Below are 17,479 nucleotides of genomic sequence, written 5' to 3' on the forward strand. Positions count from 1 at the left end.
GAACCTTAACCTACATGAACACTTGGTGTGGAGGAGGCAAAAGAGGTTTGAATTAATCTTTCCATTGCTTGCTTGCTCAATGGAAATCTTACTATCACTACAGATTAGACATCTCACATGTCAGATAATTAAAACTGCAGCATTAAGAGTGGAGACATAAATGGATGAGGATATACTGAAACAAACATATTAAAGCAAAACAGAACTTTGTGGAGAGAGAAAAAGTCCCCATGGCTTAGTGAGAGTGGAGTTGGGCAGCTTTGGTTTTTTGCCAGATGCTTTTGAGTCCCTAACATTGCTTAAAAATCACTTCCTTGGCTTTGTGCATGAAGTGAATCAACATCTGAATGCACACACACACACACACACACACTCTCACATATACACAAGTACCCATGTGCATATGAACAGTGGATGTGCCTGTCTGTATGTTTGTATCTCCAGATATTTGTGGATTTTGATCACCTTCATCTCCTACAGCCTTCTGGATCAATCCTGCTCTTTATTAGTATTACTAATTCAAACAAAGACCTTATATTTTCTCTTCTAATCTGGCTTTTTATTTTGTTATCATCTGCTTCTGTCAGTGCTTTCCAAAAAGAGACCAAGGCATGCTGTCCTGATGATCTCCTGGAGTGAAGATCAGCCATCAAAAAGACAGGAGGTTTGGAGAAGAGGAACAATGTATAATAAATGTGTCAGAAGAGTCTGTAGCACAAATTGTGTTTTGAATAAAATAGCTGTTATAGTTCTAAGAGATCAGTCAGTCTTAAGAAGTGATGTTAAACATTTTGGGAACAATGGTGATTCAGCTGAAAAAAATCGGATTTTAGGGTAACCCCATATGAAATTGCATAATATATAATTGTGCAAAGATTTTCTTTATCCTTCATGATCAATGGAGCCTAAGATTTACTCTGCAATCACATGCTTTATATTGAAATAATTCTCTTTCCAGAGGATTTTAAAATTAACAACATTGAATTCAGTTAAGTACCTTATCTAGAAACAAAAGCATGAAGTTAAAAATCTGCCTTAGTTTTATGGAATCCTGCCATACTTTCATAGGTGGATTTGGGTCACATATGGGAGAAAATGGTAGAGTGAAAAGATATTTAGTTCAAAGATGTGCCACTCAGTTGACTCTGGAACAGCTTGCACATAAAGAAATACATCCCATGACTATTCAGTGATGATAATTTGTTAATTTACAGAACAGCCCAATTTAAAATCACAGAATGAAAAGAAAAGGATGATCCCCTGCTCTGAAGTGTTTGTCATTCCCAAAGTGCCAAATGCAGATCGGTGAGCAGAGATTTCTTTTCTTTTCCTCTCCCAAGCAGAAATGGTACGAGCATCCCCAGCAGTGTCTAACACGGACCAGGAAAGCTGCAGGAGATGTTTCAGCCTCTCCAGCTGTCTCCTGGCTCTGCCTGCCTCCCTCTGCCAGGCTCCTAAGGAGCAAACAGCAGAGACAACGCATTTCTTACTTCCCCTTCGAGCCAGCGAAAGAGTTAATTTTAATACGAATGTGCAAGAATTAGAGTGTATGTTCTAGGGATTAAAGATCAGCTATTATAAATAGTCAATCTATAAGCCAGCGGCCACGAGCTCCCGCTGCACTTTGACCTTATCTTTATATGTAACAGGAAAGAGCCGCTCTGAGCCCAGCCTGGGGGGGACAAGGGCGCCTGCGGGAGCGGCCGGGCAGAGCGCAGGCACCGGGGTTCCAGCGGACATGGACACGCTTTATGGCAGGAACAAGGAAGAGCATCCAGAGCCCATAAAAGCTGAGGTGCAGGGTAAGTGAAAGAAAAATCTGTGGTAAAACCAGCCACTATTTTGGTGTTTTCCGATGCGTAAAAATCGTGACTCTTCACCCGAGGCAGCGCTGGAAAGGGAAACTGAGAGAGAGGCGCAAGGGAAATTTGTTTAAAGGACTGATCTCAGATAATATTTGTGACCCTGCTGAGGGAGTTTTCTCACTCCATGAGCATTTCTGTGTACTTTTCGAAAGTCTGTTTGAACAGGACTCACTGAAGTTGGTGATGAGGGAGAGCCGGGGATTCCATCTCGGCCACCCCCTCCCCCATGGCTCGGCTCCCACTTTCGCTTTCTCCCCTGTAACCCTTCCCTGCCCTCCGCTCCCCCGGGGCTCCCCAATCGGGGCTCTTCACCCCTGGCGCTCCTAAGCAGCGAAGCACCAGGACAGGATCCACAGGGTAGCGTTAAAAAGAAAATAACCCAGGAGAAACTGCGGAGTGTCCTTCGGCGACACAGTTTAAAGTGGCTCTCCAGGCTAGGGGTGACACTCGACCAACTCGTTCTTTTTCCCGGTTTCTTTTACTTTGCAGAAGACTTTTTTTCCCAACAGCTACAGGAGAGGTTTGTAGCTGGGAACCCCTGCTTAGTAAATCTTGGCCGTGTTGTTTGTGATATGTAGTCCAAGAAATGGTAGGAGTCTGCCATTCCCAAGTACAAACTTAAAACTTTCAGGGCTTTGTTGCTGTTCAGTTTCACAGCTGAATTGGAAAAGATTTTGTGTCAAGTCAGACAAAGTGTTTTGTTTTAATGCCTTTGAATTATTTCATGCTTTGATGGGTTTATGCCTTTCAATTGGTTTTTTTTCTAGAGGAAACAACTTATTATAAAAACATTTGAAGTTATTTGCAAACAAACAACTTATCAGGCCTGATCTGTATTATGCAATAGTTTATTTGAACAAAGACTCCGTATTTCAGAAGGTAATACATACAAGACATTCCTTCTTTGATAAAGAAAATAAAAGAGAACCATAACCCCTTCAAATATTTTGGTAGTCCTGAAACTCTGCCAGTATTTTGGCTCCTTGTTACTCAATATGTACACTGTAAATATCTATCAGACTTCTAAAATCATCTGCCGTTTAACCCATGCTCTGCTACAGGCATGTGATTTTACAGGCATGAGATGCTGTTGTTACCATAGTTAATAAACGTCCAAATATTTGGGGATTTCACTGTGTCACTAATGTGTCCTCACCCATTACAGAAAAGAATAAGGTCCACATTTTTAAAGCTATATAAGCACTTTTGGTTGTTGATTTGGGGCCCAGTGTGATTTACAGAAATGCTTAATTCCTGCTAAGATGAATTATCTGAAAACCTCACTAGTTGACCCTTTGCTCCTTGTTTTTCATAATGAAATTATGTCAGAAATTACAAGGAATTGCACCAGAAATTTCAGAAACTAAATTAAGTCCACAGTGCTTTAAAAAGATCTTTTTCCCTTTCTTATCTTTCCTAGCAAAATTATCATATATCAAAATATACTACAGCTATTGCCTTGGAGTTTCTTGTGTTAGAAAGGAAAGTAAGGTTTAGTTTTCTGGGCTCTTCTAGAAAATAACAACAACAACAATAATGATGATGATGATGATAATGAAAGTTCCTCAGTTGTGTCAATTTTTAATGTACCTCATGTATTCCAGAGCTGTAACCCTGATGGAGTTAGGCCCTAATGATGGTGCCCCATCTCTGGAATTGATCAGGGCCAGGTTGGATGGGATTTTGAGCAAACTGGTCTCGTGGACCTGCCCACAGCAGGGGTTGGAATGAGTTAATTTTTAAGGTCCATGGGAGGGCATTTCTAGCCATTGTAAAGGGGTTTTAGCAAGAAGGTGTGTCAGCATAAATCAATGTGGGATCACAAACTAAATGATAAGGAGAAATATAAGTTCTGAAGAGCTTTTTATGCAAAGGCAATACCCAGAGCAGGAATTGTGTGAAGAAGCAGTGTGTGATCCTAAAGGTTCCCTCAGGAGTCACAGGCACAAAGAAGCAAGTCAAGCTTTTTATATAATATCTGATATGCCTTTGTTCATCTCTTTAAACCTATTGACATTCTTTAATTGTTATTATTCTGTCAGTTTAGTGGTAGGTGATGCATCTCTTGCAGGGATTTGATGAGGAACATTTATGATTCAAGTCTCAACAGCACTTATGTATTTTCAGTACAATATTCATATACTTTATTGTGTACAAAACACTATATTATGACTAGTGTCACAAAAGCATTTCCCAAATTACACTATATTACGCTGTGTAATCTAATTAATGAAATTTTAGTGGAATTAATTTAGCCTGAAGTCTAAGCTGATGTGCTGAAAGCTAGTGCAAATCATATAACCTATAAAATATGTTTATTTCTGATAAGCTCGAGCTTTTTCTGGCACAAGTAGAAGGGTTTAAATTGATCACTGTAAAATATGAATGCAGGAAGGAAAGGTCCAATTTTATTTGCTTCCTGATAATTAACAAATTACATTCCAGCAGTCTCATTTTGTTATAGTAATCTCCAATAGCAATAGTCATGCAGATTGTCACTAGTGCCACATTTTTGAGTAGGGGAAATTTTAGTTAACCCAAACTCCAATATAATTATATGGCACTGCAAATCTCAACACACCTACAGTCTGTCTGACTGCATGAAGCCTCTGCCTTTAAGAAAAATATCCTGGAACATTCTCCTTGCCTAAATGAATACTGATAACTCCTTTTTGGTTACAGGGCAGCTGCCCACTTGGTTGGAAGGGGTGCTGCTCCGAAATGGCCCAGGGATGCACACCATAGGGGACAGCAAGTACAACCACTGGTTCGATGGCCTGGCTCTGCTGCACAGCTTTACATTTAAAAATGGTAAGTTGTTGCACATTGGATTGAAAGGAACCCAACAAGCCACATTTTGGTGCCTTAATGTGGCACCAATTTGCCACATTAATTGGCAATTCTGTTCTGAATTGGGTTGCTAATTCTGTTCGGAGTTGGGTTGGGGTCTTGTGGGTTTTGTCTGCAGAGTGGTGTGTGAGAGGGGACCTCCTGTGGGGGAAGTCTCTCCACACACCCCCTGACACCCCACCCTTGACAGCAGCAGCTGGAATGTCTCTGTTTTGGCTGTTTGCAGGGAGATTTACTTGTCCTTCCTTCTGCAGTGCTGAAGTTCAGTGCTGCTGTCACCCCAGCCCAGCACACACCCACCCCTGGGCAGGTCACTGCAGGGCAGCCTTTGCCTCCCATCCCACAAAAACCTCACTGGGTTCCAGTGGCTCAGCCCCAGGGACTGTGGTGCCCAGAGGCTCTTCTGCTGTGCAGGAACAGCCCAGTTTCAGGGAGGACCAGCACTCCCCTTTTTGGGATTTAGTTGCAGCTATAACAGCTGCCAGGAGAGAAACTGGGCCACTGTGTCACTTCACATGTCAAACCTCACTTAAAATATTTGACACCCTACAGTCCCTCCTCCTGCCTGTCATCCTTACGAAGGAAAGACAGACAGCTCTCTACCCTAAACAATTCAATTCCATTTTTTTTTCAGTTAAAACATTTTTCACCCATTCAGCTGTTACACAGTGAGACAGGATGGTTTACACCTGGATTCTTGTGGCAGAAAATATGTATCTGTTTTAAAAAATGGGATTTACTCCTGTTATCCTCTAATCCTAGTATTTACTTTTTAGTTCCCATTTCTGTGATTGGAAGCATTTAATGCCATTGCAGGATCTCTAGCCTGTCTAGCTCTACCTCCTTAAAAAATAAATTATAAAGAAATAGTCAGTGTTTTTTAAATTGCCAATATGTCTTACTTACCTAAAGCAAACACAGCTCACTTAGTTCAAGTACAGTGAAGATTCATTAAACTGTTGATTCCTTCAAGCAATCTGTTACTCCCATAACTAAATTTTTGCCAATATAGGAGATTTGTCACCACCTGTAAATGGATTGTATAATTAATCATTTTTGCACACATTGTTTTATTTGCTGGAACAGTTTATCCAAATCCCCACTTTCCCCTCAAAATTTCCCCAGTATTAGTAGTGGAAGTCAGGAAATCTTGACAAATTGTTACCAGTCTCAGCAGCCATAGAGCCTTTAAAACAGGGAGCTGGGGGTATTGTTGGTTTTATTCCCAACTATTGTTGGCTCAAGGACAGCTGCTTGAGAAACCCTGGCTCTACTTTTTTGAAGGACTAAGTATAAAATGTGATTGAGACCTGTTTGTTCCTCCTCAGGTGAAGTTTACTACAGAAGTAAATATCTCCGAAGTGACACATACAACTGTAACATAGAAGCAAACAGAATCGTGGTGTCTGAGTTTGGGACTATGGCTTATCCAGATCCATGCAAAAACATATTTGCCAAGTAAGCAATGCTTTTCCCAACAAGATTCTTCTATCTACTTCTCTCTTCAGCACAGAGGTCTTTTTGTTTACCTTTGACACATATGTACAAATACAACAGTTGATTTGTAAATTTACAATTGCTAAATATTGAAAAGGCCAAGAGATATGAACTGCCTATGGGTTAGTCTAAGGCAAATATCTTAAATTCATTTTATCACCAATATTTGCTGCTTTATTCAGTAACAAAATTAGATTATATAAAAAACAAATGTTTTCTTTCTCCAGCTAGTGAAATATTTTGATACTCTGTAAGGGGAGAAACAACAAGAAAGAAAAACACTTAGAGATGGGGAAGGTATTAATACAAAGTCTATTCAACAAAAAAAAAAAAGAGAAGCATCAATAGCTACAAAAAATTAGAAAATTTTTTGATTAAAGATGGTTTAACAGAAAGGTGAGGTCTAGGCCATCATGTTATCCTTGGTCTTGTAAAATTGGCTGTAGGGATTCACTAATAGTGCAAATAGGTCACCCTTCTCTCCTTGCCACTGAGCTTTCTCTGGTGACCTCGAACCTGATATTTGGTAAGGACACAAACACAGGCAGTTATTGCAAAAGAGCTGATGTGTTGTAAGTTGTTCCCCTGACATGAGATTTTCTTCCCTCTTCCAATAGCAATAGAGGAACTCTGGCATTTGAGGTTCAAAAAGGTTATAGCAACTTTGTCTTGGCTTCTAGTGACTGTGATGAAATCATACACTGATAAAGGAAACTGTCAAGCCTACATGATGTCCAATCTTCTTTGAAATCATAATTGTGATGTGGAATAACACTGATAACAAAAGTATTCCATTGGGGAGTGTATGAATCCATCTATTTAATGAAGCTGAAAAACCTACCAGCTTTTAGGTAGGAACTGGTAGGCCAAATTTTCCCAAGATAGGACAGAGAGTGAGTAATTAATCCATGCTGATAAACCAGTGCATGTCCTAGAGCTGACAGCAGGAATGGGCCTGGATGCCCATGTGTGTGTCAAAACCAGTTACTTGCATGTCCTTAACCCTCCCCCAGGCCATGGGCATTGGAGAAGTCCATCTCCTCTGCTCTCCCAGCCTTTCCAGGGAGCTGGGGCAGCAGGGACAGCAGCCCCAGGGCTGTGGCACTGCAGGGTCACTTGTGCTCCAGGTGGGGGAAAAGCAGCTCCAGCTTCTGTGGCTCTAATGAAATTTCCTCTGGACAGGGCATTCTCCTATTTGTCTCACACCATTCCTGAGTTCACAGACAACTGTCTCATCAACATTATGAAAGCTGGGGATGATTTTTATGCTACTGGTGAGACTAACTTCATCAGGAAAATTAATCCACAGACTCTGGAGACATTGGAGAAGGTACAAACCACCATCTGTCATTCTGGTTCTTTGTCTGCTGATGAATAAATTTCAGGCTGACACATGAGGATGCTTTAACATGTTCAGGACACAAAATGCTTTTCTTCTACTGTTGTCTTACTTTTGAAATCATGGTAAAGTGAAATAGTGAAGATACCAAAAGATACAAGAGATCTTTTAAGAACTCCTGAGTTAAAATTTAAATCTTATTTAGTTTGGAAAAAGCTGGGCTTTGAGCAATTTCACTTGTACATAATCTAGGAAGGTTGCAGGAATAATTGCACAGTTACATGATTATTTTGGGTGATTGCCATTATTATGTATCTGTAGTTATAAAATTATTTACGTCATTAAAAAATCAGTAGGTCAGTTATATGACTACTTTTCAAGGACCTTATGTAAGATTTTATTTAATTATTAAAATGAGAACTTGAAATATTGAAATATATACAAAGATTTTTTTTTCTAGCCCACACTACAGTTGGAGTCCAATTTCCAAACTTTAGATAAAATAGAAATCTTTTAGCTCCAGCAGATTGCCAGACAGCTCTGTTAAATAAAGTGCTTTCAGGGTGAAATGGGCATTTGCAGAATAACTTGCTTAGCTAATCCTTCAAGGGAGAGGTGGCTCTAATTCAGATTCTGTAACTTGATTTAGCCTTGAATAAGGAACTCATTTGAATACCTACAGAAGTGTTTTGGTTTAATTATTTAAATTTCAAAGCCATTTGTAAATGGGGTGCCAATATAAGGCTGCCAGGGCTAAAAATCTGGTGGTTTTGTGCTGTTAGCTGAGATCAATTTTCATTCTCTTACACATCTCTCAAATCTCTTATTGTATCATTTTCCAGGTTGACTACAACAAATATGTAGCTGTAAATTTGGCAACTTCTCACCCCCACTATGACAGTGCAGGAAATGTTCTCAACATGGGCACTTCAATAGTTGATAAAGGGAAGACAAAATACCTTTTATTTAAGATTCCTTCCTCTGTACCAGGTAAAAAATATGTGTTATTGATATTTTCTAGAAACTTTGTTAGCAATTTCTTTTCTTCAAAGGGCAAGGATGGGCAAGGATGGTGATACATCTGTTCTAGTAACCAATGGTGTTCATTTTCTTAATTTAAACTTATTGTGAACTTCATATTAACTGCTTAGCCTGTCTGGGCAAGTGCTGTTACAAAGGCTCTTCTTGAGTACTGTGTAAACAGGGTGTTTCAGTAAGAAGAAACTTACTTGTGGATGAAGATTCTAAAACAATTATAGGGCAGTACATATAATTTGAAGTTGTAAATTTTAATTTCTTTGTAAATGAAATTTCTCTGCAAATGCTGATACTATGATTATAGTGAAAGCATGAGACCAAATAAAACCTAATATAGAGTTAATTCCTCTCTAGCCTGGCCAATACTGGCCCTTGCTGAAATGCTGTCCATTGTTCACAGAGCAAATCCCATGCTCTTTTTCCTTCAAGGTCGGTTTTTGGTGTGTATTGTTGAAAACCAGCTTCTATTGTGTTGTCTGTCCCTTCTTGAACAATCCAGAGGCCTTCCACAGCCTCCCCAGTTTGCAATTTTTAACTGGGGCTCAAATCTGGGGACGTCTCCTTAGAAGTTAAAAACCACAGACATATTTGAACCCCTTTTTAAAGCTGCTGATTTAATTAAACATATTTTTCCTCCATGCTGGTATTTCTGAAGACAGTAACCAGTGGAATCAAATCCCAGGACAAGGGGGCTGTGCCTGAATGGATGCAGCAGTGACTTCACTGCATTGCTTCCTGCATGCAAAGTTCTATGTTAATTATGCAGGAGTAAACAAACACTTTCCTAACAGGAAAATGCAAATAAAACTGAAAGGAACCAGTTCTTCCCTGCCTGGGAGAAATCCAAGCACAAGTTTGGAATGGAATTTATTAGGAATATAATTTTAATTTTTATCATTTAATTTCAGAACACGAAAAGAAGAAATCTTGTTTCAAGCACCTGGAAGTGGTTTGCTCTGTCCCTTCCCGCTCTCTGCTCCACCCCAGCTACTACCACAGCTTTGGAATCACAGAGAACTACATTATCTTCATAGAGCAGCCCTTCAGACTGGATATCCTCAAAATGGCAACTGCTTACGTGCGAGGTGTGAGCTGGGCTTCCTGCCTTGCCTTTAACAAGGATGATAAGGTACTTTTCTTTCTGCTGAGCAATGGAATCAGGCAGGCCAGTGACCTCTTCCACACTGTTCTGTTTTTCTTCTGGTTCATTCATTTCAGTTGTCACTCTTTTTTTTTTTTTTTTCCCTCAAACCTTAATTTTCATGTTGCACAGTTGTTTTAGAAGCTGTATGTTTTGGAATACTGTCTCCCATATCCAGAAATTGCTCAAATAATATCTGAGGCTGAAGCTCTTGAGAGAGAGGATTGTTTGGCATTGCTAGAAATACTGTGTGCTAGCAGAGAAATTCCAATCTGCTCTAGCATCTGAGACACATCCAGTTGCTCCTGGTCCAAACAAAATTCTGTGTCTGGTGGGTGAGATCTGCTCCAGCTGCACTGCATGTGCTGGAGAGCCCCACTGGTGGAAAAGCCTGCACTGAACAAAAGAAGAGTCTTTCACTGTGGGAACTGAGGGGAAAACTGTTTTCTGAGGATCTTATTTCCACTTGCTTTGGGCATCAACACATGGGACTTGCTGAGGTACAGGGCACCAGCACCACAGAAACTCTCAACCAAGGCAGATTTATTTAACTTAAAAAGAGAGCAGGGGATTTTCCAGGTTTTTCTGGAAAACTTCAATCCTCAGCCTAGCCCAAATAGTAATTTGCAACAGTAAAATGAGCTTAAAGTTGTTCCACACTCATTTTACTGCTGGGTTTTCTTCAGGTTGGAACCCCTTGTCTGCTAGCAGCAAACCCTGAGTTCTTAATAACCTTCAGTAAAAATACACAGGGATTAGAATGTTGATGGCTACCATTAGAGAACAGTTTTCTTAATAACTATTTGCTGATTCTGAATGGCTTTAAATAATGTTTTCTCTCTTTCAGACTTGGTTTCACTTTATTGACAGGAGGACTAAAAAAGAAGTGTCCACCAAGTTTTACACTGATGCTATGGTGTTTTTTCACCATGTAAATGCTTATGAAGAGGATGGCCACATTATTTTTGATATTATTGCCTATACAGACAATAGCTTATATGACATGTTTTATTTAAAAAACCTGACTAAAGACTTTGAAGAGAATGTCAAACTTACCTCCATACCAACCTGCAGAAGATTTGTGGTTCCTCTGCAGTGTGACAAGGTAGAAGGAAAATTACTTTTTAACCTGTTTTCTGATTGGTAATTTAAAATACATCAGTGTGAATAATTGGTGTATTATTAGTTGCCAGGCCTCGTGTGTAAATTTCTGATTCTGTGATACCCAGAGCTTGCAGGAGGTTTGGTTTCTGCATGTCCTGTGGGAAATGGCAGTGGGCAGCTGGACAGGGTTCTGTGGATTGGATCCTGGTGCTGACACCATCCACTCTGGAGAACAGAGCTGTGAAGAAGATGCCATTTTCTTCCCAAGGAGATTAATTGTTATATGCCATCAAACAGAAGCAGACAGACCCACTTGGCTGCTAACTGCAAGGGCATGCAGGTTTTGCACAATCTGTTTCTTACACTTCACTGGAAGCCCACATACAATACATGCATGCTCCCAGCTGGTGCAATGGTTCAATTAAAACTAGAAGATTTCATTTAAGGGTGATATATAGCAGGAAGAGAAAAGATTTTATCTTTTAGTTTAATTTAAAGCATCACTTTACATCATTGTTTGCAGGGAAGATTTTATACTGCCCAGCAACCTGGGCAAGTTTCTGCCTGATACCTTTGGAATGGATATTACTTTTTCTTTCTGCATCCTAGAACATTGCTGCTCTGTTCTTTTCTCAGAAACAGCTCTGCAGCAATGACAAAGGATGTGATGGATCACACCAGCTGTTCTGCAATCTTAAGAATTCAGCAGTAGGACATTATAGAGTATATCACACCTATTTTTGCACTTGAGTTTTAGCAGGTGCAAAAACCTAACCTTGGTGACTTGCAGTGAAAATTTGACACCTTTTTCCTTGAAACCCATCTTCATTCATTAAATTCTCAAATTTATGGTACTTCTGTGCCATAGCCATGTGCATCTAAACATTTCTAAGGACTCAGTGTGATTCAAAATAATTATTCTATGTTATAATAAAATACTCTGAGTGCAACAAGATTTCTAATGAAAACCTCAGAATCTAAAATGCCATAAATTGTTAATATTAATACCATACTGATGAAAAATCTAACTTAGAAGCATATTTTTAGAGATCTATGACATTCCCAGCATTTTTCTCTTTCAGGATGCTGTAGTGGATTCTAATTTAGTGACACTTCCCTCTACTGCAACTGCTGTAAAGGAGAAAGATGGAAGCATTTATTGCCAACCTGAAATCCTATGTGAAGGTGAGATACATCCTTTAAATATCTGATGCTACAACAGTTTTATATTATTAATACAGGATTCCAAGTCTGATCTTGCAACTATAAGTATGGTTTGCAAATCTATTTGTTAAAAGAGTAATTTTAGTTAAATAAGTCTGTTGTAAGTAGTACTTCAAGTTTAGCTGCATTTTATAAAGATTGCCATTGAAAGAGGATTTTTAACCTTTTATCAGGGGATAATAGCAGAAATATGTAAATACAAAATTACCTAAGGTGGAAGTAATTTCTTAGAATGGTAGCCTCCAATTCTATCCCAGTTATAAAGAAAGAAAAAAAACCCAAACCAGAAAAGCCCTCATAAATTCCAGTCTAATGAATCCCTAAGAATAAAAAATTGTTGCCTTTTGAACTAACAGCCCTGGCTTACTTATGTCAGTACCCATCCTCAGATTCTTAGAAATTCAGACATTCAAAGTCTATACAACACCTTTATTAAGTAGTTCCAAGGTTTTTTTACAGGGCAAAACCTCCTGAAGATTGCTGTGTCTCTATAGATGTACATTTGAGGTTTTCTCTTGTCTTGTTTCTAAGTCTTGAAGTTTATTTTATGCAGGGATAGAACTGCCTCGCATCAACTATGACTACAATGGCAAAAAATACAAATATGTCTTTGCAACACAAGTCCAGTGGAGTCCAATTCCCACAAAGGTATAATTAACATTTATAAAGTCAGTGTTTTCCCATGGTGGGCCATTCACATGCAAAGAAACATGAAATGCCTAAATTCTCATAAGGATAAGTTCATGTTGTACCATTTCCCTCATAAAGTGTTCATAAACTCAGGCTTCTTACTCCAGCTTTATGTTCCATGAAAGTCCCTTGAATAGCTACTGAGACCTTCATTTTTCTGCTAAATTGGGCTGAACCTTCTGTGATGTGCCAGGAACTACAAAGAATAGAGTAGGAAAAAGAAGTATTATTTACATGTATGTATTTATTTTTTTCCCTTTAGGAAACCTAGCAGAAAAATAAGATATTGTAATACTACCTAATAAATTTTAAATATTAAAACAATATGTAATTTTTATATTTTGCTGGCTAGGTCTCTATTAGAGTTAGCAAATGCTTTATTTACATGTGCATGATTCCAGGAGACAGCCTGGAGTACAAATAGATTAACAGGGAAAGTATTTAATTAAGATTTAAAGATTAAATAAAATTAAGATAAATTACAGATTTAAATGTATGAGTATTATATGGACAAACTCACTCTTTACAATTCTTGGTCTGTGACTACAAGGCAGCACAAATTGAAGTCACTGTTGGTTCTTGCCTATAATTTCCACAACTGATTACAAAATAGAGCTGGATTTCTGCATGATGCAAGAAAATTTATTGCAGCACATCTGACAATAACTCAAACAATTCTGCAAGGTTATTATTTACAGTGTAGATAATCTCTGCTTGACTCAAATATAATACAAAACACTGGTAGGAAGATCTTTTTTCACATCAGTTGCAGTTTAATGAATGCAAGAACAACAACCTAATCCTTAGGTAAAGTCTGTCAGTGAAAGTGCTGTCATCTTGGCTAGAAGAGAGAATCCTTTCTAACTCTTCCTCCAGTAATTTGAATAGTTTCACTTTTGTGTAAACATATTCTTTGACTAAAGATCAGAATGGAAAAGAATAGAACTGCATCTCTATGGGTAGAGAAAAGGCCTTAATGGAAGTGAACTGAAAATGCCAGGGACCCCCTCTGGCCATTGCTTTGGCCACTCAGGGGGATGAAAATCCACCCTCTGCTCCTTCAGAAAGCACCAGTGTCTGCCACACTGCTTTGATCTCTACACCTCACTAGGAACAGCCTTTCTTCTGCACATGTACCCTACTGAGCAGCAGAAGGCCTTGAGCAATATGGAAGTAGCAATAAAAGGAAAATAATTCTCAGGATTAGAAAATGGCAATTGGAATCCTGTTTCCTGCTTTACTACAGAATCTCAGTGATTTGGAACAAGTCACTTAAATATTCTGTGTCTTGGACTCTCTGCAGTGAGGGGCATTACTGACAGTGAAGGCTCTCTTGTGGCCTGTTAGCATTTGTGAACTATTAAACACCCATAAATGAAAGGTGCAATTGTAATCTAGTGAAATGAAATCAAAAGAACATTGTGTGATTATGCAGCCATAAAATGTGACTCCAAAATGTAACATTTTCCAGGTGTTTCTTCTTGTGATGATACCTGCCTTAACTCTTAGCATTGATCCCCACTGCCAGCAGTGTGTTCATGTTGTACCTTTGGAAAAAGCCACTGCAAGGGTCACTGACATTTTTCTTTTCTTGTCACAACCATGTAGATTGCAAAATTTAACACCCAGACAAAGGAAATGCTCCAGTGGGGACAGAATGACTGCTGGCCATCCGAGCCTGTTTTTGTTCCCAGCCCTGATGCAAAAGAAGAGGATGAGGGTAAAATAATGACAACATTTTGAAAGCTGGGATTACATGAGTTTTGTATTAAATCTTACAAGATTCAATATTCTTAGTCAAGAAAGTTGGGTTGATGCTTCCACTTTGAGATGGGGTTATCTTTTCTGCTTAGTGAAATTTTCCTATGTTTCTAATTCTTCATTTGTGTGTCACAGGTGTTGTTCTGACCTGTGTTGTGAAGAGTGATCCAAAGGATCCACCTTTCCTACTTGTCTTGGATGCTAAAACATTCACAGAGCTGGGTCGAGCCATAGTGAATGTGGAAATGCATATGGACCTGCATGGAGTGTTTATACCACAGCAAGACATGAAAACTGAGACTGAATAAAATCTATTTGTTGTATTGCACAGAGTGACATAACCTTCTAGTGAATGTGGGAAAATATCCTTCAGGAACAGCCTTCTCTTATGATAAGAAATGACTAATTATAACCTTCTCAATATCTACATATAATCTCTTAAAAGAGACAGAAATGACTTTATTACAAATAATTGTGTGCATAACTGGTATATCATTATTCCAAAAGAAGAATTATCAATATTGAAGTGCTAATGTTGAATACAGCTGGTGGGGCAAGGAATAGGAGAGAAAGGAAACAAGAAATGTTTTCTTTGAGTAGAACAAAGCTTTCTGAGCAAATGAAGTACTGTATTCATAGGGTGACACATGGCATGAGTCACTCATGTCTGCAGGTCATGTAACTTCCATGGGCTGTTGCAAGACTGCAGCTGACAATGAAAGTGGTCTCCTGCCAGAAAACCTCATGTTAAACTATCTACCATGATACCAATAATTCATGGCAATATATTCTCTTGGTGCTTGATTTCTTAAACTCTACCATAACCAAAGTATTATCCTGAGGTGCTACATTTTTCTTATCCAGAACCTAACCCATTCCTCCAGCTTTTCTAATCATTTCATGGTGTATTTTTAGCTTGTATGTTGACAAAACCAAGTAACTTTATTGAAATGGAGTACATGGTTATATGTAGCATTCAAATATACTTTAGTGACATTCAATATTAAGCAGTTTTTATTTTATTATTTAAATCAGTTTTCCTTGGCAGAATATCTGCCATGGCATTTCATGTGATTAGATGATTACATTGTGTAAAAGACAAGAAGAATTGTTTGCTATTGCCACTATTCTCTGTTAATAGCAGTGTGTATGTGAATGAGGGCAGTGTATTCCTAGCAGAACTCAGACACACATGTGTGAAAAACAGTTTAGGGAAAGAGTGAAAGATCTAATTTAGGCCTCATTGAACCCCACAGCAGCTGAAACTAGGAGCTGTTATTGCCATAAATGAGCATTCCTTTATGTCTGCTTAGGAGCACCCATGTTCTCACAAGTGTTTATCCTTGTCTGTACCAGATGCTTCCTAATAAAAGTGCACAACTCTGACTCACAGTCACAATTAAAATGCACATTTCAACACAAAGTGAAGTGCCAAGCACAGTGTGACTGGTTGTGTTACAGAGATTGTATTTCTTACCCCTTCCCCTGCCACTGTATTCCTGATTTGAGTTATTGACTTTTCTTTAAGTGAGAGATTCTTTTGCTTTGAATTTTATTTTCTCATTGTAGATATCTTTGCTGTTGGAGGCATCTTTACTGATGGAGGTGCACATCCATCCATTTTCGGTGTTCATCTGGTCTGTCTGTATCACCACACAGCTCAGGTACCTCTCACTTTGACACACACGTGCCCTCAGTGCTGCTCACAGTGTTTCACAGGAAGGAAACAGAATGAAATTGTCATTTATTACCTCCCCACCACATGAGAATCTGTGCTTGGTGATTACTCTTTGTGATTACTTAACCTGTTTGTGGCAGAGCAGGAACTGAACCAACATCATCCACAGTTCCTGTAACAACCAGACCTCTGTTCCTCTGCTTAAGTCTTTGCACTTTGTTAGGATATAGATATTCAGGCTATTTTTAATGTAAAAAAAACCAAACACTGTGGTCAGATCTAGTTAACATATGCAGGTTTGGGCATTCAAATGTTTACATGTTCCATAAAATGGAAATAAACACTTCAGCAGTAAGGTGTGTCTGCAGAAATAGTCACTTTTAGTGTTTCCAAGGCATATTACCATTAGTATTTAATAGAACTTTATCTTCTAAAGAAGAAATTTAATTCCATTTTTGTAAATAATATAGAACCAGTACTGGAAGAGAAGATTGACTTGTGATATTGGCAAAAGACATCAGCTCTGGGGTTGTTTCTTTTCATATGAAAAAGTTTGGATTTAACAAAGGTCCACAAATATATTTCTAGAATTAAAAGGTGGCAATCAATCAAAAGTCTAACCATTGTTACAGATTTTCTTCTAAGAGTTTGTCTCTAGAATTTCTTCTGTAGTACTCACAGGGTTGTTTTTGGATAATCATAGGTTTGGATACAGGAGTTATTGACTTCTGAGGAGATAATTTTTACTGGTAAAGATGACAGGATAGGGGACACACTCATCATAAAAACAACCTGTAGTCTAAGCAAGCAAATGTGTTATTTACATTCATGTAGAAATAATGCAGAAAATAAATGATAAGAACTTGTCTTGGGTATGATTTTTCAAACGAGATGTGCCCTATTCCCTGGGTCAGTACTACACAGGATTTGATTAGCATTGAGTTTGTAGTTAACCTGAGGAGAAAAACAGTGATGTAAAATGATTCTGCATTTGCTAATCCCAGTATCCTCCTGTAGCAGAGACAATAGGAATAAAACCATACAGCTAATCACAAATTTGTTCAAGAATGTGTTTAGTGGTTGCAATACCAATCTGATGAAACATTTGCCCTGAATATGGTAACACACTATCATTTCCAGGCTGACAGAAGCAAGGGGAAATGCAGATATGCTTTGCCAAGTGGCTGCAAGGCTCGTGGGGTTTTTTTGATGTGGTAACATGGCACGTGGTAATGAGTGTCATTTGGTTTGCTTCTGACACCCTTTGCTATGAATGAAATCTCAAGGGCCAG

General features: G+C 38.7%; 1 protein-coding gene across 2 annotated transcripts; it reads left to right on the top strand.

Moving 5' to 3' along the window:
- The first annotated feature begins 316 nt into the window (after positions 1-316).
- On the top strand, positions 317-16,807 carry BCO1 (beta-carotene oxygenase 1). 2 transcript variants are annotated; one of them, XM_071440744.1, is made up of 12 exons: positions 317-1,305; positions 1,650-1,802; positions 4,548-4,676; positions 6,044-6,173; positions 7,395-7,542; positions 8,394-8,541; positions 9,498-9,718; positions 10,578-10,835; positions 11,917-12,019; positions 12,612-12,706; positions 14,357-14,468; positions 14,645-16,807. In XM_071440744.1, exons 1-12 carry the CDS (start codon positions 1,296-1,298, stop codon positions 14,815-14,817), a joined length of 1,680 nt encoding a protein of 559 aa, XP_071296845.1. In that variant the 5' UTR covers positions 317-1,295; the 3' UTR covers positions 14,818-16,807. The 2 variants fall into 2 exon arrangements, with proteins under 2 accessions (XP_071296845.1, XP_071296846.1); XM_071440745.1 differs by lacking the exon at positions 317-1,305 and adding an exon at positions 1,369-1,547.
- The last annotated feature ends 672 nt before the right edge of the window (positions 16,808-17,479 follow it).

The sequence above is a fragment of the Agelaius tricolor genome, unplaced genomic scaffold, assembly GCF_023055355.1.
Source record: "Agelaius tricolor isolate 1412-34295 unplaced genomic scaffold, bAgeTri1.0.p SCAF_15, whole genome shotgun sequence".
Classification (NCBI taxonomy): Eukaryota; Metazoa; Chordata; class Aves; order Passeriformes; family Icteridae; genus Agelaius; species Agelaius tricolor.